General features: G+C 33.5%; 1 protein-coding gene across 1 annotated transcript in view; it reads right to left on the reverse strand.

Moving 5' to 3' along the window:
• The window catches only part of LOC129216229 (methyltransferase-like protein 17, mitochondrial), an 82,012-nt gene that overhangs the window by 10,633 nt on the left and 47,041 nt on the right, over window positions 1-24,338 (reverse strand). Inside the window, exons 10-13 of the mRNA XM_054850426.1 lie at window positions 10,834-10,902; window positions 7,648-7,710; window positions 6,434-6,523; window positions 78-144 (exon numbers count right to left, since the gene is read on the reverse strand). Coding sequence (XP_054706401.1) covers window positions 78-144; window positions 6,434-6,523; window positions 7,648-7,710; window positions 10,834-10,902 — 289 coding nt within the window. The remainder of the gene's footprint in view (window positions 1-77; window positions 145-6,433; window positions 6,524-7,647; window positions 7,711-10,833; window positions 10,903-24,338) is intronic.

Genomic DNA, 24,338 nt, shown 5'->3' on the forward strand with positions numbered 1-24,338 from the left:
CATCATTATATCATGTAATCTGATTCTACTCTAGCCAGCCAAGAAGTCATAAATTACAAAAGATTAAATAAACTTACCTTTTGGTCTCTTTCCTTTTCTTAATACTACATATGAAATCCAGTCTTTTTTGTCGATAGGTGAATACTATTTTTGGAAAGAAAGAAAGAACCTTGTCAAGAAATTTGTTTAAAAATACAAATGTGAATCACAAATGCACATAGCTGTAGTTTGTTTAAGATCATAAAGCAAGATCATAAATAAGATTCAGAATTTTAAAGGCAGACACATTATCACCACAAGCGCAACTTATTGCATTTGGTTCATACTTATCAAATTAGGGAATTTTTAAATTCTTAATGCAGGTAGATTTGACTTAACTGGCAGTTTCTCTTGTCATTTGCAGCATCATTAAAAACAGCTTCTTACCCTAGCATTTTCAAATTTTCATCACTTAATCCACAGGCTGTTTTTGGTGAGTGAGAAAAAAATAATTTTTCTTAGATTTAAACATATTTTCCACAATGAAGAACAACCAGCACCAGATTATTATTTCCTGTACTTCTGTATGTATAACTAGCGGCAACAGGAGGAAAGAAAAGTCTTCTACTGTAAATTCCTCGTCGACTCTTTTATGCTCAAAAGGAAAAAAAATAGCCAAATTAGAAATTTTCCTCATTGTGGTTTAAAAGGTTCCATTTTTGTAATTTCGAGCATAAGAACCACTGCAGTAAGAGAAGCTGTTAGGTTGTCCTGTAAAATGAAACAAAAACTGCCTTGTTACTTTCTTCTATATCTAATATATAGAAGAAAGTATTGGATTCGTGCAAATTTTCGAATTTCGAAGGATTCGAACGTTTTGAGGTGTGCTGATTCCATTTCGACTATTTTTGGAAAATGTCTGTCTGTGTGTGTGTGTCCGTGTGTGTGACCAGTTTTTTGTGGCCGCTCTGCAGCAAAAACTACCGCATGAAATCGAACGAAATTTGGTACACATATGTGCCCCTATGTGAACTTATGCCCATTGGTCTTTGGCACGAATTCCTCCAAGGGGGGTGGAGGAATGGGACGTTTTTTGAGTTACGCGTGCTTGCTATTCCTCAGGAAGTAACTGGCGGAATCAAACAAAATTCGGTCCATATGTTGCCATTAACAGGAACAGGTGCTGATTGAATTTTGGTGCCAATAACTCAAACGGGGGTTGAGCTATAGAACGTTTTTTGTCGTCAATTGTGACTGCTGTATCTCAAGAAATAATGAACGGAATCAGAGAAAAATTTATCGACAAGTAGCCCCTAGAGGCTATAAATGCTGACTCTATTTTGGTGTCAATAGCTGAAAAGGGGGTGGCACAATCGAACGTTCTTTTTTTTTATTGTGAGTTCCGTATCTGAGGAAGTAATGCTACCTTCTGGATGAAATTTGGAATAAATGTCAACCCATATGTAAACAGGCGTTGGTTCAATGTTGGCGCCAATTGCTCCATGGGGAGGGGGGGTTTTTTTTGTGTGAATAAAAATAGCTTTATAAATGCAACAATAAGAAAGATAAATTGTAATAGACTGCCGTCTGCATATTTCGCGTGATTTTAACTGTCGAAAAATAACAAGAAAATCGCGATGATTTAAAATTTTTAACTGTTCCTATCTTGCGTTTGTTAACAAATAAAATATTTGTAATTAATTCAAGAAAGGCTTTTAAAATAACTTTCAATTTTCGCTCTTTGCTTTGCTTTTGTAATAATTCAGACATTGGGATGGTCGTCAAGTTTTTGCATGTGTAATTTTGATTTTGTTGGGAATATTGCTTCCTCCTCAAGCATGGGGAGGGATCAGAAAAAAAAAGGAAGAAAAATATAGAAGAAAGTTTCGTGATGAACATACGAACAACATAGTAGTTTTTCCAAGATGTAAAAGAGATAAGAGCATTGAAAGTAATACAATAACTTTTGTACACTACTAAAAAGACGCTAAGTAGACTACATAAATACATAATAAAATACCATCTAACCAAATTTCATTGAAATATATTTATGAAGAAATATAATTTAACAATTCATAGCTTTCGATTTTAAGGCTTAACAGAAATAGTTTCTTTAAATTTCATTCTTTCAGCTTTATAATAAGCAATATTGGATCTTTTTACAAATTTCAATGCATTTACTAAAGCTTTTAGAAAATTGATCAAAAATGCCAAATTTTACTTGTTAGCAAAGCAAAAAAAAAAGTCTATTTCTCAGGAATAAAGTTTTTTTCTTGAAAAATGTATGACAGTTTGGGAGTATAAAATTCTGATACGAGGGCGGTTTGATAAGTCCGTGACTTTTGAAGGAAAAAATCAAAATAAATACCAAAATGCAATTTAATTATGATTTATAGTTATATTTGGCAATACCCGTGAAATTTGCAGACGATATTAAAATTTTGTTGTGTTTTATTGGCATTGGAATAAAACGGCAGACTATTTTTATTTCGTTATGGAGAAAAAAGAATTTCGCGTGTTGATTAAGCATTACTTTTTGCGTGGAAAAACGATTTCCGAAATGGAACAAAAGTTGAAAAAATATTATTGTGAGTCTGCTCCATCACATGGTATGATTCACAAGTGGTTTATGGAATTTCGTTGTGGCCGTACGAGCACAACAGACGCAGAACGTTCTGGACGTCCAATTGAAGTCACAAACGAAGAAATGATCAACAAAATTCATGACATCGTGCTAGAAGACCGCCGTGTGAAAGTGCGTGAGATAGTTAATATGGTAAACATATCATCTGAAAGTGTATGCAATATTTTGCACAAACATTTGTGCATGAAAAAGTTATCAGCAAGATGGGTGCTGCGTTTGCTGACAGTGGATCAAAAATGGAATCGTGTAACAATGTCAAAGCAGTGTTTAGACAAATTCCAGCGTAATCCAAGTGAATTTTTACGACGTTATGTGACCATGGATGAAACTTGGATACATTACTACACAACAGAAATGAAAGAACAGTCAAAACAGTGGACTTCTTCTACGGAAACTGCTCCGAAAAAGGCAAAAACAGTTCCATCGGCCGGCAAGGTTATGGCTTCAGCTTTCTGGGATTCAAAGGGCATAATCCACATTGACTACCTTGAAAAAGGAAAAACAATCACGGGACTATGCTAATTTATTAGACAGTTTTAATGCAAAATTAAGAGAAAAACGACCCCATTTGTTCAAGACAAAAGTGTTGTTCCATCAAGATAACGCTCCAGCTCACGCATCTGCAATTGCAACCACGAAATTGCTTGAATTAAGCTATGAATTGGTTCCTCATCCACCATATTCCCCAGACTTAGGCCCCACTGACTTTTTTCTGTTTCCAAATTAAAAAAAAATGGCTTAGTGGAAGGAGATTTTACTTAAATAATGAGATCATTAATGCCACAAATGAGTATTTTGATGACCTGCAGACACCTTATTTTTAGACGGGTTAGAAAAGTTGGAACATCGTTGGAAAAAATGTATAGCTGTAAAAGGAGATTATGTTGAAAAATAAATTGCATTTTGGTTTTTATTTTGATTTTTTCATTTAAAAGTCACGGACTTATCAAACCACCCGCGTAGATACAATGGCTCCCAAAAGTGTTTGTACACTTTGAAATTTTTTAGTAAAACCAAAATAACCCAAAACTGAATTCGAATATGAAGTCCAATATTTTTTCACATCATTCCTATGCCATTCTAAATACAACACAGTAGATTTTTCAAAATATTGACGGATCTTCTTTCTGAAATGGGCCAAAAAACGAAGAGACAGAAATAACGAGCCAACAAAAGTAGTCGTACACTCAAATATTTTCGAATAAATTCATGGTTAAAATTATGATGTGTCTTTTTTTTATTATTTTTGCATTGTGTTGATCCTTAAAAGTCATTTAGCTTCAATTTTTTGTTTATTTATTCCTTAGTATTGTGCTTATTACTTTAAAATGGCTGGTATTAGTGAAAAACAACAAACATTAGATTTTTTTCCCCTTTACAGTAGCGGTAAATTGGTTTAAAATGTCTTTACATTAGTTAATTTATTCTATTCGATAGTAAAGTGCTTGATAAAATGCTTTAAAGAAAAGAATCGGACCGAAAGCAAGGTAAGAAAAGCATAGGCATGGAGGGTCACCCCCCCATGCGCACGCCGTAAGGGAGGGTACCGTGGTACCCCCATTAGTACACAGAAATAAGTTAATACGAAAGTGGCTAAAATTTTACATTTTTAGGTTGATTAATGTTTTACCTCATACATTTTAAAAATGCTTGTTTGCAGACAATATTTGAAAATTTTCCTTAAGCGAGCAAGTGTGGGAGCCTTTCCAATCGCGATTTCAAACTCCTGGTACAGTGGTGCCCCCATTTCTGAAGCCATGCACACGCCTATGAAGTAAAGGTCAACCGGAAAAGTTGACAAAGCGTGATCAGAGATTTAAAGTTAAAAAAATTATGAAAAATACACATGTGAGTGCTGTAAAAGTTTAACTCAATATTAAACTCAACGTAGGAGTTAGATTTTTTTTTAATGCAGAACGTTTGTACAAAATTTGAAATGGATTGGTCAATGGGTCTTAAAATGGGAGTGAACACTGACTTTGAAAAAGTGGTTTTGAGAAAAACGCGTTTCTAGTTTTAGAAGCTAAAAGGCATCAATTCCAGCTCCATAGAAGACAGTCCCCGTAGCAACCTGCTTTCTTTGACTGCTGTTGGAGCTACAGTTTGAAGGAGCAGAGACTGAATACTTGGAGAATTTTGCTTGAAATGACTTAAAATTTTGGGAATATATTTTTTAAATGTTTAACTACAAGACAAAATAAAAAAGAAAAAAAAATCACTTTTTTGAAACTGCAAAACCTTACCCCCCCCCCCCCCCAAGAATTCAATTTCGAAAATTTCCGGAAGAGAATCTTAAAAAAATCCTCTATTTCTTCTCTCCCTGCACCACCAAAGTTCGGCTGTAACTGCGTTTTTAGAATTACAATTTCAAAATTTTTCCGATGGAGATCCCTTACCCATACCCCTATCATAATCGAAGATAATCTGCATGAGCGTTTGTAAATTTTTAACTTCAAAAAATTGCCGGGCGTAGGCCCTTGAAATCCCCCTCCACTACTCTATTAAAGATTGCAAAACGGCGTTTATAAAACTACCATTTCGGACATTTTCCGGGGGAGAAAACCCCAAACTCCCTATAACTGAGAGAATATTTTACTTACAATTAGGTTTATTTTGCTAACATTTCAATCTTGCAATGACATCCTCCTAAGTCAGAAGCTAAAATCTTTCTCTTTCTCTCTCTGTTAAAATGCGTTAAAAATTCAAGGGCCGCCAAACTCATACACTCTCCAACTTATTGACTTAGCGACTGCCCTGCATGTTTTTTTAATTCTCTTTTCTCTTTCCATTTTTAAAAAACCCTGAAAGTTTCTAGATTGTGTACATGGGAGGGGGGATGTACCCCTGAGCTAAGGGCCAGTTTTGTGTAATCGCCCGGGTCGTTTTAAAGGTTCAGTCCGGCCCTGCTCATACATAATAACTTTATATTTTGACAGCAAAAACGGAAGTATAAATAGCCCAACGTTCGCTTTTTATTTTGATTAAAAGCAAAAAAAAAAAAAAAAACTTCTGCATAGATAGTACATTTAAGTGTAATGATTTAACAACCATCATGGCAGACTTGGAGATTCAGTCCAACACCACTGCAGCTGAACTATTAATGACAAAATGTTGAACAAAACAAATTTTCTTATAAATAATTGTTTTCTGCCATAACAAAGGTAAAGCTGCTTATTTAAGGATTGGTTTTTGCTGACTACCTGGATTATTTGTTGCTTAACAAAAACTGTTGGTCTCAATTAGTCCAGATAAAAGAGTCTGTACCAGTGGCGCTCACAGGAATTTCTCAAGGGGTGGCAGGATCGAAAGTCCACAATTCTCAAATCATACTCCAACCCGCATCCAAACAAATTTGATTTTTTCGATCGTCAGAGACGAAAAACATTTTTAAAAATGCTTGAATAATTACTTATCATTAGTTAGAAAAAAAAAATTATGTAAAACAAATACTTAATTAAAATGCCAAAAAGCACGAGAATGAATGTATTTACTTTTCTCATTATAGAACAATTTATGTTCACATACAGTTCGATTTTGTAGAGGAAGAAAGAGAGAAAATAAATTTTATTTTTTAAATCTGAAGTTATTGTTACCTTTGCTTAAAATTATTTTGCGTACTACATACATAGAATTGTAGTCAATCAAAAAAACTCAAGGGCGATGGGAGGGTTCTGGACCCCTGTTTGGACCATTGGATTGTACTGTACTTTCCAGTTATTTATCTCACACCAATATGAGTTACACATATTACAAATTAAGAGTTCACTAAGTGATTGAAGTTTCATAACATTAAAGAGTAAAAATTCTTACCCTGTCAGGAAAAATAGTCTGATATGACACAATAAAGCCACAAGTATTGTCTGATGCTTCAAACCTTGGACAAGTTAAATCATGGGTACACTGAAAATACAATAAAAATTTATATTTGTCCCCCCAATGGCATAGAAATTGAGACATAATAAAACTAAATTTAAAAAATTACAAAATTCAACATGAACAAACATATTAAACATATTTGATTGTTTTCAAGGTATGTACAAATCACTTTTTTTATAGAATTAAAAATCATTTATAAATATTCTAAGATGCATAAAACTACATTTGAAATTGATTTTACAAAAAAAAAAAAAAAAAAAAAAAAAACATATGTTTTGATTCCATCTATTTATAATATTTTTAAGAAACACAGCTAAAATCCAAGATGGTGGTATGATTTCTTCTTACTTCTGGCCATATTTTGAAAGGCAACCCAACAGAATGATTTTCCTCTAACCATAGTTATGAATAAAAATTTTGTTTTGTTTAAAAACAGATGGAAATAGAAATTGGCAAAGAGATCCGGATCTTGTATTATAAGTACCACTTGAAAACATGTAATCCCTTTAGACATGGAAAATATGATACACTTGAATTGGTTATTCTACCACTTTGTTATTTTGAAAGTAGTAATAAGAATTTTTTGTTAATTAATTCTTAAAATCATAAAAATGGTCTCTACAATTATATAGCTCTACGTGAGTTCTTTTTTTTTCCCTTTCGCCAATAACGAAAAAAAAAAAAAAGATTTCAGAGGCGGGAAATCAGATTTTTTTTTTCATAAGAAATCATAATTGCTTTATTAAAGAAATAAATTTTCAATCTGTACACTTTTTCATATTGATTACAATTTGTCCCAACATTCTTAATAAAGCATAATTTCATTTCTTTTATTTCAAGAACTCACTTTGTTTTCAGAAAGATGGATAGTTATTTTTAAAAAGGATTAAAATTACATATTTTAAAAATCCTCCATCTAATAGGAATAAATCATTTGCTTCACAGGCAGAATTACTTATCTCTTTTAATGCCTACCAACCAGACATTACCAAAGCATGATTGCTCAAAAAATTCCAAAACGATAAAAATAAAAAAATACGATGAATTTTATGTTAACTTCCTAAACTTTTGAATGTACAGTTTCTTTCTATAAGGTAGAAATAGTTATTTTGAATAACATGGAAATTTTTTATTAAAAGTATATTTACAGGTGCAACGACATGAGCTCCAGAATTGTAACATGGGTAATGGGATGACATATGGTTTTCTACCTGGAAAACAAAAGTGAAAAATCTTAATTTTCTGTATTCATGTTTAAAAATGAAATTTTATACATTTAAAAATACAGTATAGATACAAGGGGGAAAGGCTTTGTTATTAAAAACAGTGAAAGAAACATCAATTTTGTTCAACGTTTTAAAAATTTTGTTCTAAAACAGTGGTCAACAACCCATCCATCAGCAATAGACCGGGTTGGTCGTGGTCTAAGGGAATTTGTAATTCTAGCAGCCCAGATGGTGACACCTTAAAATGTTTATGTGGGTTGCCTCAACCCTTTTTGTAATGGATAGGAGAGTTCACCTATAACAGTAAATAGTAGATTTGAAATATAGCTTTTGTTTGGGTAGTAATAATTAAAAGCGCTTCCAATATCAGCAAATAAAAAACTTACTCCTTTTGTCAAAAGCAGAAAGTTTTTTTTTTCTTTTAAACAAAACAGAGGATAAAACAAGAAGGGAATGAAGGGACTCAAAAGACAGTTTATCATTTCCTAAAACTAACAGAAAGAAAAGTTGAAACAGCTCTAAGACCCGTTACATGTTGCTGATTTTTGTGAAGGTCTACTGAAAACACAGAGCAGCCACTCTTACCTATTTGATGTGTTGCTTGCGATTGTTGAAGAAAAATATACAGCCCTATGAAGGTATAGAGCACATGTTTCATCAATACAACAAACTATCTGTTTGATGGATTCAAAAACAAAAAGAAATAATGTCTGATATAAATTCTCTGCAGCTTTCCACTCAAGCATTCACAGGTTGACAGAAATGTCAAACGATGTGATTTCTCAGTTGATATCAGACCAAGTGCCTGTTTTTTGTTGCAACTAGATGAGTCGATGGATATGATGAACATTGCACAACTAGTAGTTGTATTCACTCCAGTAGTTCGTGAAGAGAAAGATCTTCTAAAAATAATTCAACTGAAAGAACGCACAAGAGTAGGAGATACATTTTCTGCTGTGACAAACTAACTCTTCAGCAAAAATAAACCTGAGGAAAAATTAGGAATGCAACTGATGGTTCAATTGCTTGTAGCAGAGCAACTTTATTGGTCTCTCCGAAACCATGAAATATTACCAGAATTCATTTCATATCATTCATCAGCAAGCACTCTGCAGAAAAATTTTGAGTGTCAGTAGAGCAATGAAAGATGTAAAATTATAGAACAAAATTGGAACACGCCTCTTTAAAAAAATAATTTTTACAGCTATTTGAAAAAATAGGAATTGAGTTAGCAGCTAATTTCTCTTCCTTGCTGAAGTTTGCTACCAGAGCCCACTAAAAACACTCAGCTCCTTTTACGAGCTATCTGTCATACTCCCTTTAAAAGTAGGAAATATCTAGATTTTGGAAGATCCATAAAGGCTTACGAAACTATTTTCCCCTTTGACTTAACCAGAAAATTTAACAAACTAAATTTGCGAGACATACCTGCATCCTAGTGTAGATTTCAGAAATAAAATCATTCGTCATGAAACAAATTTTAGCAGAAAAGCATGGCATGACAATATAAATAGGAAATTTTAAGAATCCCAAATTATGTACTAGATACAAAGAATATGCTGAAATAATAAACCAATTCAGAGAATAATTTGAAAACAATTTCAGTGATATTAAAAAATTTGAAATTCTTGCTCAATGCATTTCTAGCCGTTTGAACTTCTCAAGGGCGCCCATATAGGGGGCAAGTGGGGGCTCAAGCGCCCCCCCCCCCGAAATTAAAACTTTCTTGCTTTTAATGCTTTTTTCTTTGCAGAAATGTATAAAAATTCCAGCCATTAATGAATAAGTTTTAAAAAATGTCAAAGTTTAATATCTCTAACCTGTACTGGAATCGGTTTCCATGGGGAAAATATTCTGCTAAACCATGGGAAATTTTTTTGAGCCCCCCCCCCCCCCCCCCGCCCCCTTAAAATTTTGCATGACCTTGGTACTTTGATTCTGAACAGGTATAGCTCGACATGCAAAATAATTTTTATGGAAGGCCACAATTTTCCTGATCCTTCATTCATGATGGATTCGGTGCCAAAATTAAAATCACTATGAAGCAAAATGACTTGAGTTAGAAATGAGTCACAAATTTTGGTGCAAAGAAGTTTAGTCATTTAATCTAAAGATAGATAAGCAACCTTTTTTGTGAATGGTGTATTTTTATTTTGTTTTAAAACAAAATAAAATGTAACAGCTTTATCAATTTCCAAGTGTAAAACTAATGTAGGGCCTGGTTAATGCACAGTCCTGAGGGTTTGTGGACTTGGGTTCTGGGCACCATTATTTTAGGGGCATCAAAATAGGGTGAATTTCTTCCTTCCCTTCCTTCAGAACTACTATATTAAAAATGGGGATTTTCACGTGAAAGCGGCACCTAAATTTGTTGGGTATCACTTGGACTTGATCGTAGCTTGAGTTAGTGTGTTTACATTGCTTTAGCAGTTTTAAAGCAAATATTTATTCAACATCAAAATCTGTTTTGATAAGAGTTCACCTACAATTTGAAATCAGCCGCATCGTCAACACAACTGAGTTAATCCTTTTCATCTTGTAAGATACCCTATGTCCAGTTTGATTGCAGTGTTTCTCGAACTTGGAACGTAGATGATAAGTCGATTATAAGAAAACATTTCAACAGACCAGATTTTATTTGAAAGAATATGGATATTCTAGGTATTGTTGGATGTAAAATTTATGCATTTTAGCAACGCTGAAAATGCAGCAGAATCAAAAGTATTGAACTTGAAAAAATTATTTAGGTAACAATGAGGCACACAAGCACTGTTCCTGCTGCCAATCGCCACTGTGGAAAATAGTTTCATTTGACAACAAAATAAACGATCATATTCACTAGACTTCAATAATTCTAGCGTATGTTCTGGTAGTTTCTATAGCCAATAGTAGCAGTATGGGGGGGGGGGTTCAGTCTCAGCAAATTCATTTTGCTAATATTTATCCCCCCCATTTGGCTTTTTTTCTTTTGCTGAGTGACCACATTGTTAAAGCTAATTAAATGTCAGTGATAAAAATGGCTGCAAGTATCAATAATGAGAAGATGAGATTGGTAATGAAAGTAAATAAATGTAGGCTGTCTTGAAATGAAGATAATGATATTTTTACCTGTAAAATATAATCTCTTGCATCTAGAACAGAAAGAAAACCAGCTTTATTTCCGTATTCAATTATTACCTAAAGGAAATATAAAAGTTTTAAGAAAGTTAAAAAAAAAAAGAATAGAAATAAAGAAAAGAAACCTCTTATTTTTTTTTTTCAGTTTTTCAACAAAGAGAACCATTTGTGAAGTACTCATATAATAACATAAATACATAGAAGGATTAAAATCTATAATATTTTTAGGTTTTAAGTTAATGTCTCTTGAAGTTATGTTAGAAAACACTTACACCCAAGCGGTGGATAGGGACCACATAGAAAAAAAATTGTTCGAGACTTCACAAGTAGCTTTAAAAAGTTGTTTTTACAACACAGTTAAAAAAATATTTTTTTATGAGGTGGGTACATAAAAAGTCTCACATAGAAAATAAGCCAAAAACTTACAAAATTGTAATCTTTAAATGAAATCAAAACAAACCAAGTGATGATAGTTTTAAACTGAGAACTCGGACAAAATTCTTCGAATAAGGGAATTTTTAGGAAGTCACAGTGACTTTCCATCGGGGTGCTTATGTCGTCACTTGAAAATACTACCTTGCACTCATTTTAAAAATAACTTCATCTATTGAATCCCAATCCGATCGAAACTTTAATGTACCACATTTAAAGAAAAAAAAAATCATAAAAAAAAGACTGCATAAAAACAGGTTTGGGTGCATTTATGAAACTCATAGTTCTATAATTAAAAATGGATTCTAACAAAATATGAAAAGTTATGAAAACTCTGAATTTAAACTTTGACAAATTTAGATTTTTAAATTGAAGGGAAGAATCAACAAAAATAAGGGCAAGCTGTTATCAAACATCAGACCAACAGTTTTTTTTTTTTTTTTTTACCTAAATTAAGTCTAAAAATTCTTGGACATTTATGAGATGAAAGTCAACCTAGATACTGTGGGATCAAAAATTTATAAGTAAAGCTAAGGGAAACTGCATTTATCATATTACTTCAGTAAAGGTTCCATTTTTATTTTGTAACTAGCTGCGTTGCCCGGCTTTGCACAGTCTACCTCAAAAATAAAAGTTATATCAAGTAATGCACGTTCAACAATCAGGCTTCAATTAGAGATTTAAAAAAAAAAAAAAAACTAAAATTTCCTGTCCAAACAATTATTCTGAAAGAAAGAAAACCTCAAATCAAAAATTTCCAAACAAATTAAACACAACTTTCCTGATTATCTTCTGGTGGCACAAAAAAAAAAAAAAAAAGAAAGAAAGAAAGAAAGTATTAGTACAAGATAAAATTATCTATTTCTGTAAGAGTTTATTGTGCTGACTGCTTTGGTCGTACAGTATCCCTCAACTCCCCATTTTCCTCATCGGATTCTGTGTGCCTGAAAGACAAAAACATTTTTTTACTGCTAATTTCATTTCTAGTTTTCCTTTCTATTGTAAGTTCATGACTTCTACATGTTTCGCTAATAACTCGCATTAACTCACTTTTTCAAAATTTTGACTGCGATGTATTCACTGAAACCAATTCTTGAGCTACTCAAAGGCACGAAAAATAGATTTTTGTCCACTGATGAATTAGGAATGCTCCGTTCTAACCCCCTCTCCCATAAGTAAACCAAGAAATTCCAAGAAACAACCTTTGAACAAAGTTCTATTCTTATCAACCTCCTTCAATGAAAGGCGCACACTTGACTTGCATGGGCCACCTTAGCTTCCCAAGGGCCTGAAAAACAATGCCTTCCTTTTTGAAGTTCAAAGCAGAGAGAGCAACAAACGAACATGTTTGGACCCACAGGAGAATAGATTGTAATCCCTTATTCTGGTATCTTTCCACATAGGCGGATTTAGGACTGAGTTCCTGGGAGGGCAGGATTTTTTTTTTTTTTTTTTTTTGAGCAACATTTTTAAACTACCCCCCCCCCCCCATGTTTTTGGTCTGTTTTCCTGCGATGCATAAGGCCATGCTTTTACTCTTTTTTTCTTTGGTGTGTCGTTTTCATTAATGCATGTTTTCTTGCTGTCCTTTTTGAATTGACCTTAAGATAAGTGACTGGTATCAAGAGAGTGACGCAGGGCTCCCTTTTAAGTGCGATAAAGAATATCTCCAAATTTAGGGGGTCCAGGGGTTTCTCCCCCGGAGGAAATTTTGTAAAATGGATGTAAAATTGTGCATTTTGAAGCCTAATAAGGGTTAATTGGAAAAGCAAAAATGTTATGAAAAAAGGACATTTTTTTTTCTTCAAGTTTTATGATTTAAATGTGTTTTGTGATGTAAGTTAATACTTTAAAAGAAATGCTGTACAGGATTAGAAAATATGTAACATGAGAGTAACATACTACTTATTAGAACAATTCATAATTTATACACTTGATAAGAAATAAAATCGAAGCACACTTTGCTTAAGAGATTCAAAGACTTGTCTAATTATTTTCAAGGTTTGGTTGGTTAGATTGGATGTTTTAGCCGAAGAGGTTATACTGTGCCAATTTTTTTCAAGGATTTTAGAACATTTAATAATTTGAGGTACTTCATTTGCACTTTCCAATCTTCAAACTTTGTAAAAAAAAAAAACAGCTATTTTAAGTTTAAAAGAAAAAATAAACTATAGAATTCTCTCATTACAACAACCTTTTTTTTTAATTTTAAGCAGTGCAAAAAACGAAAAGGAATAGAGGTAGTGTATCATTTTTTCCGGGCTAAACGGATTAACAATATGCAGTAGAAGCAAGATAAAAGCAATCAATACAAAAGAATTTCCAAAATACTGCATTCGGGATTAAATAAATAGCAAGATATGAAACATGTGAGTCACAAAAATTTATTTCAAGTAATATGTTACATACGTAAGAACCATGATTTTTACATTTTGATGCACGATGTAGCAAGGAGCTAAATTTGACATATTTTGGCATTTCTCCCCCTAATATTCGTTAGAAATTTAAAATTTAAGGTTTGTAGCCACGCTTTTCCAAATATTCAAGGTTTTCAAGCACTTGAAGATGAAATTAGTTTTTTCAAGCACTTTCCATTTTTCAAGGAACAATCATGCAATTTCTTACGAGTTACGGACCCACTTCAAAGCAGTGGCCCGAAGCTATAGCTGTAGAGAAACCTAAGTTCTATGCTCCTTCCCGCCTATTATTCCAATAGAGGGCGCTGCAAGCGCTTATTGAAATAAGTAAGTAGATTCTGGAAAAATTTAGTGGCAACACTGACAGTGGAAGAGATGAAATAGAATTCGAAACACGAAGCGCAAGCTCCGCGGAAGCGAGTAATTCGCTGTTTAGAATAAATGATTTGGTTTTAATCATCAATGTAAATAATGTACATAGTCTTCAATAAAGATGTTAAGTTTTCTTCGAATCGTGATAATATGAATCTACCACTGAACCACCGGATTGACATAGAATTGCACTTTTTTCCCACATGGTGCATCGGCATCGGAAAGATGAACTAGTGAACTTTTAGTAAGTGAATCTCATTTGGATAGCATTTTTATGCGAAGACTGCAAAAGGTAGGAACTTTTGAATCATTTACATTGTTGAAAATCATTGAAAATGGAACCAAAATCATTTATACAAAAAAGAACTGTTCTTCGCTCTTCTACTACGGTAATCGTAAAAAATGTTGATAAATACATAGAAGAAGAGCAAAATGAAGAACTAGAAAATTGTTTTGAACTGTTAAATAGCAAGGAGATAGAACTTGATAACTTAGATGAAAAAATACAAATTTTGATAGAAGACGAGAAGAAACTAGATTCTGATATAGAAACTTCTATGAATTATAAAGATAAAATAACTTTGACGAAATGTCGGATAAATCGCTATTTTAAGAAATTAGAGCTCCGAAATGAAAATAAAATGTCCGTTAATAACGTATCAAATAATTCCTCTCTTATCGATGAAATTCGAAACCAAACACAAAGTAACGTACGGTTACCAAAAATTTCCATTCAGAAATTCAACGGTGATTATGGTGATTGGATAAATTTTTGGAATTCTTTCGAAGTAACTATTCACAAGAACACAACACTTTCAAAAGTCGAAAAATTCAACTATTTGAAAAGTTATTTGAGCGGAAATGCTGCTAGTGCTATAGAAGGTTTTTCGATTTCGGAAACAAACTATGATTCTGCGATAGACATTCTCAAAAATAGATTTGGTCAAAATGACTTGATAATTAACACGCACATTTCCAATCTCTTGAGTTTGACTCCGGTACAAAGCTCAAATGAAGTTACGAAATTAAGAAAATTGTATGATAAAATTAACGTACAAATAAGAAGCCTTTTTTCACTCAATGTCCAACCCGAGAGTTACGCGAATATGTTAATTCCTGTTTTGATGAAAGTAATTCCTGCTGATATCGCTCTAGAATTTCATCGCAATAGAGAAAATTCAGTCAATATAGATTTGAATGCATTTCTAAACTTTCTCCGTTCGGAGATAGAATCTCGGGAAAAAATCGCTAGTATAAAACTTCCGCCTTCGAATAGCAGTGAACAGATTAACACAAGTACTTTGAATAATAAACAGTTCAGAAAGATCCCTTGTAGATCACAGCACGTTACAGAAAACAGATGTCCTTCAACACATGAGCTAATTGCTAAAACGTCAATAAATCTTTACAAGTGTCTATTTTGCTCAGAGGATCACGAGTCTGAAAAATGCGTGAATCTCAACGTGGATGAAAAAAGGAATGTATTGCGGGGGGATGGCAGGTGTTACTTATGCCTTAGAAAAAATCATAGAATATCTGCTTGCCACTTTAAGGCAACTAAGCGTTGCAAAATTTGCAAAGGAGCTCATTCCGAGGCGATTTGTTATAAATCTCAATCAAAGTTAAAATATAATGACACCGACAAAAAAGAAGCAAGTTCACTTTCGAGAAATAATGATAGTCAAGTTGAAAAAAATAAGAAATTATTTCTGCCGCATCACATTCTAAATCCAATTCGATGCTTTTGCAAACTTGCTCGGTAAAAGTCAAAACAAAACAAGGCATAAGTTATCCGCGTCTTCTTTTGGACAATGGAAGCATGAAGTCTTTCATTACACAAGAATTAGCTAATAAATTAGATCTTGAAGTAATTAGAAAAGAAAAATTATCGGTTTACACTTTTGGAATTACTGCGCCAATTCAAAAGACTTACGACGTCATTAGATTAGTACTTGAACATAGGAGTTCCCCTAATTCTAGAATAGAAGTTGAATTATTGGTAACCGATCACATATCAGGTTCGGACATTCCTCCACCAAAATCAAAAGAAATTAGACAAAATAAACTGCTACGAAATTTGATATTAGCGGATTCTCTTGACAGTCAACAACCTGTTGGCATTTTGATCGGAGCAGATTATTACTACAATATAGTAACGGGTCACATTAAACGTTTGAACAAAAATCTTGTCGCTGTAAAAACTATTTTTGGCTGGAGCCTACAAGGACGAGAAGGAGAAGATAACTTTACTTTATCATTTAATGTGATAGTAGAGGAAGATTTAATCTCGAAACAAATAGAAAAATTTTGGGATTTGGAAAATTCCGGACTCATAAGCAAAAATCAAAATTATAATTCAACCGAAAATGAAATCCTCAAACAGTTCGAATCTGATGTAGTATACGAAAATTGTCGGTACCAAGTTAAATTACCATGGAAAAGTGACACATCAAGATTGGATGATAATAGAGAAATCGCGGAACAAAGGTTCAACCGACTTAGAAATCGATTAAAAAAAATCCGCAACTATTTTCTGAATACCAAAACATAATACAAGATTACTTGAAACAGAATATAATTGAGCCCGTCACAGACGAAACGGATAGAGAAAATATCGTGTTTTATTTGCCTCATAGGGAAGTAATACGTGAAGATAGAACCACAAGCAAATTATGAATTGTTTTTGATGCATCATCACATGACTCAAATTCCACATCTTTAAATGACTGTCTCCACGTTGGCCCAAATTTGTATCCGGAGATATTCGAAATTCTGTTAAGATTTAGATATTATCCAGTAGCATTTACTGCAGATATAAAGCAAGCGTTCTTACAGATTCTCTTAGATAAAGAAGATCGAGACGTAACCAGGTTTTTCTTCACTGACTCCCCCACCAATGACAATATCCCGCCTCTTGTTTATCGCTTTTCAACAATTCTTTTTGGATTAAATAGTTCATCATTTTTACTATCAGCAACTCTCAAACATCACTTTAAAAAGTATAACCAACTGTACCCTGAAACAGTTAGTATTTTAGAAAATAATGTTTATGTAGATGATGTAATTTTAAGTCGAGACACAGTCAGAGAAGCCTTGACTACTTCTTTGGAGACAATCCAGATATTCAAGGAAGCGAGCATGCAACTGCACAAATGGCATACTAATTCGAGAGAATTACATGAACTTTTGAATAAAGAAGGCATAATTTCAAATGCAAATTTTCAAATTTCTGATGCTGAAAACATCGCCTTAAAAGTTTTGAGCATGGCGTGGGATAATTCGAGGGATTTAATGTATTTTGATATTCGAAGCCTATTGTCATTTTTATCGAAACCAATTGAGACAAAAAGGTTTATTCTACAAGTGTTAGGACGAATTTTTGACCCAATAGGAATTTTGGGACCCTTCACTGTAAGAATCAAACTCTTAATTCAGAAGATTTGGGCATCACATATAGATTGGGATGAGCCACTTCCTGAAGATTTGATCTCCCTATGGAGAAAATGGTGCGAAGAGTTGCATCAAATAAGTAAATTCAAAATCCCTCTACATTATTTTTTTGAAAGTTTGTGCTCAGACATTAGAAATCTCGAACTACATTGCTTCTCAGACGCTAGCACTGTGGCATATGGTACAGTTGCGTACTTACGTTTCAAGACGAATGGTAAAGAAATTCGAACGACGTTCATTGCCTCCAAAAATAGGGTAGCGCCATTGAAAATACTCACCTTACCCGGATTGGAACTAATGGGGGCATTACTATCTGCCAAATTGGGAAATAATATAGTTAGAACTTCAAATTTGGATATCCCTTGTTATTTTTGGACCGATTCAAGCATAACGTATTTTTGGATCAAGAAACAGCCCGATGCATTTAAACCCTTTGTTAAGAATCGTGTTCAGGATATTCAGAAGTAGACGTCACCAAATAATTGGGGACATTGCAGAAGTTGTGATAATCCAGCGGACTTGGTCAGCCGAGGAGCAAAGATCTCAAAGTTGATTAATGAACCCCTTTGGACACAAGGTCCACCTTGGTTGAGACTGTCGCCTGACCATTGGCCAAAATTGACCCATGAGAAAATAGTAGAAGAATCTCAGCTAGAATATAGAAAAAAATTCCTGGAGACACATGAACTTGAATGTATAGTCGAAAATAGAGAAAATCCAGTTGATTTATCCAAATATAGTGACTTAGAAAAGTTATTGAAGGTTACAGCATGGACAATGCCCTTTATCGCGAAATTGAGAAAATCTAGTAACATACAAGGAGCTCTAATTACAGAAGAGCTACAAGAAGCAGAAAATTTATTGATACGATGTGAACAAAAGAGACACTTTGGAGAAGAATTTAAATCTTTAAGTGAGGGTAATTCGGTTGAAAAGAATTCCCCGTTGTACAATTTTGCCCCCTACATCGATGAAAAGCAAATCATGAGATTAGGAGGAAGATTGGAGTTCTCAGAGTTTTCTTTGGATAATAAACATCCAGTCATCTTGCCTACAAACTCCCCGCTAACAAGACTGATAGTACTTAAAGAGCATGAAAAAATCATGCACGGAGGTACATCTGCTACTCTAGCCAAAATTAGATCTCGCTTCTGGATCCCGAAGGGGGGCCAGCTAATTAAAAAGATCATCAAAAAATGCTTGATTTGCCAGAAATATTTAGCCAAACCAGCAGATCAAATGACAGCGCCCTTACCGAAAGATAGAATCCAAGAGTCACCACCATTTTCCATTTGCGGAATTGATTTTGCGGGACCTGTATATGTAAAGAACTACAAAGATATGCAAAAGTCGTATATTGTTTTGTTCACCTGCGCAGTAACTCGTGCCTTACATCTTGAACTTGTGTCAAACATGTCGACACAAGCCTTTTTACTTGCATTCAGAAGATTCTTAAGTAGGAGGGAATTGCAAAATCATTTATTCCGATAATGCTAAAACGTTTAAGAAAGCTGAAGAAGAAATGGGAAAGTTTTCTAAAATATTGGAAGATGCCCAGTGGCAGAAAGTTTTGTAGCTGTCTGCGACATGTTTTTAGAACTTCATAATCTGTCTGCAACATTTTGGACATGCTTTCAATAAAAAAAAAAAATAAACGAGTCTCTTTTTAAATAATTATTTTTGAAATAAGGTAGGACCCCCCCCCCCCCCCAAAGACGATGTTCCAATTCCTTAAATTCTTTGAATCACTTCCCTCGCAAGAAAGAGACCTCCCCCCTAAAAAAAATTGAGACCAAAATCTTTCTCAAATTACCTCCTTCTAAAAGTTTCAATGGTGCAATCTGATGACCCCTCACTCATCTGTCCTTGGTGGGCACCTGACATTTGCAAACATGCGTTGGCTATTGAACAGGGGTTTGTCCAAGATTTTTCACAGGGTCCATTTTATTTGTGAAAAATCAATTCCTTTTTTGAAAGTATAAAAATGGCTCATAAAAGAATTATTTTTTTAAAAATTGTTTTAGAATTGCAAGCCTATGATAAACAGTTCATTAACATCTATAGACACATTTGCAGAAAAACTAAAATTAAACAATCTATTCAGCATTTAAGTTTTTGACTCAAACAAAAACAGAATGATGGTTTTAATGGACTTTTCATTTATTTGCCTCCATATGAAGCAAAGTTAGGTTGAAAAAAAAAAGTAAAATTTCGATTCTCGTATCGGATGCAATCAGATTGCATTTTTCAAAATGGAAGCACTAAAAGTATAAAAAAGGTAAATAAAAAAAGTTTATTAAAATAAAAAAAAATTAGAATTACCATTTAACTGGGGTGCATATTGATATTTATTAATATCACTGACATATTCACCGAAAATTCGGAGTCTTGAAAAAAAAAAAAAAAGGATGCGTAAAAGTTTAACACCAGACACTAAATGGCGATAATTTTAAAGCTGGTAACCGTATTTGAAGCGATCACATTTCAATGCGATGATTTTTTTCTTTTTTTTTAAAGTCATTAGCGGGAAGAAAAAATTCTTACACTGCGTTTTTAGAGAACTTTATAACAACACTGCTAACGATATGATAAAAACAAACAAGCAAAATTATTCACTATGTTAGTTATGTATCGCTTGCATCACAGAAATATGCCGACTTTTTTTTTTTTTTTTGTTCACAGAAATATGCGTTATTTTGATTTCAGATTTGCTTTTTCAGTAAACAATTTGAAAAAGATCGTTTTGTTTTGGTTTATAAGTGCGGCAGGCAGGCGAACAAGAATAATCACGTTGTGTGATCATTCTCTCCCTGTGTCAGCAGTTCATTATGTCCGACAGTTGCGGACAGCTTTATTTTTTCTTTTTTCTTCACTGCGGACAGTTTTTTTTTTTTTTTTTTTGCGGACAATTTTTATTTTTTTTAGCGCGGACAGAACTGTCCGCGATAGGGTTCCGTTGTCCGCGACATCGTCGCCGTGTCGCAGCGTTTCTGCCACTGGGGGAAGATGATACATTCAAAAATTTCATAGCAAAAGAAAGAACACAATGGAAATACATCATTGAAAGAGCCGCATGGTGGGGAGGATTTTACGAACGCCTTGTTAGATCGGTTAAGGAGTGCTTGCGAAAAATGATAGGAAAAGCCCTTCTGACGTTCGAGGAAATGACAACACTTCTAACAGAAGTGGAAACAGTTTTGAACTCGCGCCCACTATCTTACACCTACAACGAGCTAGATGAACCTGAAGCATTAACTCCCTTACATTTTTTAAATTATGCAAAAAATGATCACAGCAATCCAGTTCACTTCTCTGATCTCATCGCCAAAACTTCTTCTGACCAATTGAGAAGAAGAAAGGAGTATCAGACAAAACTCTTAAAGAACATTTGGCTGAAATGGAAAACCCAATATCTTCTAGATTTAAGAACTGGACATCGCTTGGATTGCAGTAAAGAAGGAAAATCTCTCAAGATGGGGGACGTGGTACTTCTCGAAGGAAGTAACAAAAATAAGTTCTTGTGGCCTTTAGGTATAATTACAGAACTCTTTAAAGGACGTGATGGACTTGTTCGTGCCTGCACAGTTAAGACAAACAACGGATAATATAGGAGGCCGATACAGCTAGTGTATCCTTTGGAAATGATCAATGGACCGTGAAAAAAAAAACTTTGGAACTTTCATTTTATATCTTTTCCATATATTAGTCAAACGATTTGATAGTTAAGAACTTTAATTTCTTTATTTTGATTTTTGAATTTATCTAATTATTTTTCATTTGATATTCATTACTTATTGAAAAGCATAATAATTTGAATATGATATTATTTGTTTCTCTAAATATTTTTTTTTTATATTGCTATATTCATTTTTTGTTGTGTAAAATTGTAATTGTTATATTTCAATATATTTTGATTACAAAGAAAATGTAAACTCGAGGAGTTTAGGTGGGGAGTGTGTAGAGAAACCTAAGTTCTATACTTCCTTCCCGCCTATTATTCCAATAGAGGGCGCTGCAAGCGCTTATTGAATTAAGTAAGTAGATTATGGAAAAATTTAGTGGCAACACTGACAGTGGAAGAGATGAAATAGAATTCGAAACACGAAGCGCAAGCTCCGCGGAAGCGAGTAATTCGCTGTTTAGAATAAATGATTTGGTTTTAATCATCAATGTAAATAATGTACATAGTCTTCAATAAAGATGTTAAGTTTTCTTCGAATCGTGATAATATGAATCTACCACTGAACCACCGGATTGACATAGAATTGCACTTTTTTCCCACAATAGCTTGTTTATCTTATAGGCAAATCCGGCCCTATTACCAGCAGATTTTTGTAATTTTTACGAAAGTTCGTCAGTTTTTACAGTTAAAGGATTTTTAAAATTTTACCAATCTGAAAGTGTGAATCCAGAAGGTTCTTCAAAATCTTTCGTCTGCAACAACACAAAATATCTAGTTTTTGAAATCATGCAAATTGAAAATAAACATTCTGAAAAGAAAGAAAACAAATCATAACGAGCAGATCGTTCTGTTAGCGCAAATGGGGAAGGGGGGGGGGGTCCCTTTGTTTTAGGTTCTAATTTAAAAATAATTGTCAATTATTATAAGTGTTGCAGCTGAATGCATAGCTCGTTTTGACTATATTTTCATTTTTATACTTGCCCAAATGGTTTTCAGTCCAAAATAGTGAATTCAGGCATATTTTCAGCACCCCAGTGACAGCTGTACTATTTGTATTTAATATTCTTTTTTTTTTTCTTTTCTCCCATCAGTAAAGGACATTCACTATCCTCTTCATTTTCATTAAATTATTCAAAAAAAGAAAAAAAAATGTTTTTTTTGTTTTAAGATTTTTGAAGATGTGTTGTTACTATTTAAAGTCCATGGGCGGATTTATGGGGGGCAGAGGGGGGCAATGCCCCCCCCCCCAGTTTTGGGAGGACTTTATGTAATAACAACACATCTTTCAAAAAAAATTTTTTTTTAATTCTTTTTTTTTTTCCTTTTTGACAAGTGCATAGGGGGCAATGCCCCGCAGTTTTGGGAGGACTTAAAATAGTAACAACACATCTTCCAAAGTCTTAAAACAAAAAAATCATTATTATTTTTTCTTTTTTTTTGAATTGATCAATGAAAATGAAGAGAATACCGAATGTCCTTTTCTGATGGGAGAAAAGAAAAAAAAAACAATTAATACAAATAGTACAGCTTTCACTGGGATGCTGAAAATATGCCTATATTCACTATTTTGGACTAAAAACCATTTGGGCAAGTATATAATTGAAAATATAGGCTAAATGAACTATGCATTCAGCTGCAACACTTATAATAATTGACAATTATTTTTAAACTAGAACCTAAAACAAAGGGAACCCTCCTCCTCCCCCATTTGCGCTAACAGAATGATCTACTCGTTATGATTTGTTTTCTTTCTTTTCAGAATGTTTATTTTCAATTCGTGTGATTTCAAACACTAGATATTTTGTGTTGTTACAGACGAAAGATTTTGAAGAACCTTCTGGAATTCACACGTTCAGATTGGTAAAATTGTAAAAATCCTTTAACCGTAAAAACTGATGAACTTTCGTAAAAATTACAAAAATCTGCTGGTAAGAGTGAATTACATATAGGGCCGGATTTGCTTATAAGATAAACAAGCTATAGCTTTGGGCTACTGCTTTGAAGTGGGTCCGTAACCATGGGCGGATTTATGGGGGGGGCAGGCAGAGGGGGGCAATGCCCCCAATTTTGGGAGGACTTTATGTAGTAACAACACATCTTCCAAAAATTAAAAAAAAAATCATGACTTTTTCTTTTTTGAATAGTTCAATGAAAATGAAGAGAAAAGTGCATGAATGTCCTTTTCTGATGGGAGAAAAGAAAAGGGGGAAAAAAACGAACATTAAATACAAATAGTACAGCTGTCACTGGGGTGCTGAAAATGTGTCTAAATTCACTATTTTGGACTGGAAACCATTTGGGCAAGTATAAGAATGAAAATATTGGCTAAACGAGCTATACATTAGGCTGTAACACTTATAATAATTGACAATTATTTTAACAAATTAGAACCTAAAGCAAAGGGGAAAAAACTCCCCCCCCCCCCATTCGTGCTAACAGAACAATCTACTCGTTATAATTTGTGTCCACATTTCAAGTATATTTGTGCATAATTGGTTTTTTGAGAAATTCTAAAAAACAGTTTTTTTCCTTCTTTCTCTCTCTCTCTTTAAGAGAGAGAGAGAAAATAAATACTACAGCAAACTGAATAAATTTCAGTTATCAGAGTGTTCTGATTAAATGAATCTTTTTACTTAGAGGGAGAGTACAATTTTACATACTTTATAAATACTGTTTAAAAAGTAAGGTAAGTCCTAATCATCTAAGTCTAAGTGAGTCAGTCCTTGTCAATATTGAAATCTAAATAATTGAGTCATCAAAATTTTTGCAAAAAATTACTGAAATTTTATAGAAGTCTATAAAAACCTAACAAAGATTGGTAAAATAGTAAAAATCCTTTAACCGTAAAAACTGACGAATTTTTGTAAAAATTACAAATAATCAAGCAAAAATTTGCAGGTAAGAGTAAATTACAAACAGGGTCAAATTTGCCTATAAGATAAACAAGCTATTGCTTAGGGCCCTTGCTTTGAAGTGGGTCCCTAACTCCCAAAAAAAATTCATGATTCATTTCTTAAAAAATGGAAATTGCTTGAAAAAACTAATTTCATTTTTAAGAGCTTGGAAACCTTGAATATTTGGAAACGTGTAGCTACAAACCTTAAATTTTAAAATTTCTAACAAATGGTTGAGGGGGAGGAATG

The sequence above is a fragment of the Uloborus diversus genome, chromosome 2, assembly GCF_026930045.1.
Source record: "Uloborus diversus isolate 005 chromosome 2, Udiv.v.3.1, whole genome shotgun sequence".
NCBI classification, from domain to species: Eukaryota; Metazoa; Arthropoda; class Arachnida; order Araneae; family Uloboridae; genus Uloborus; species Uloborus diversus.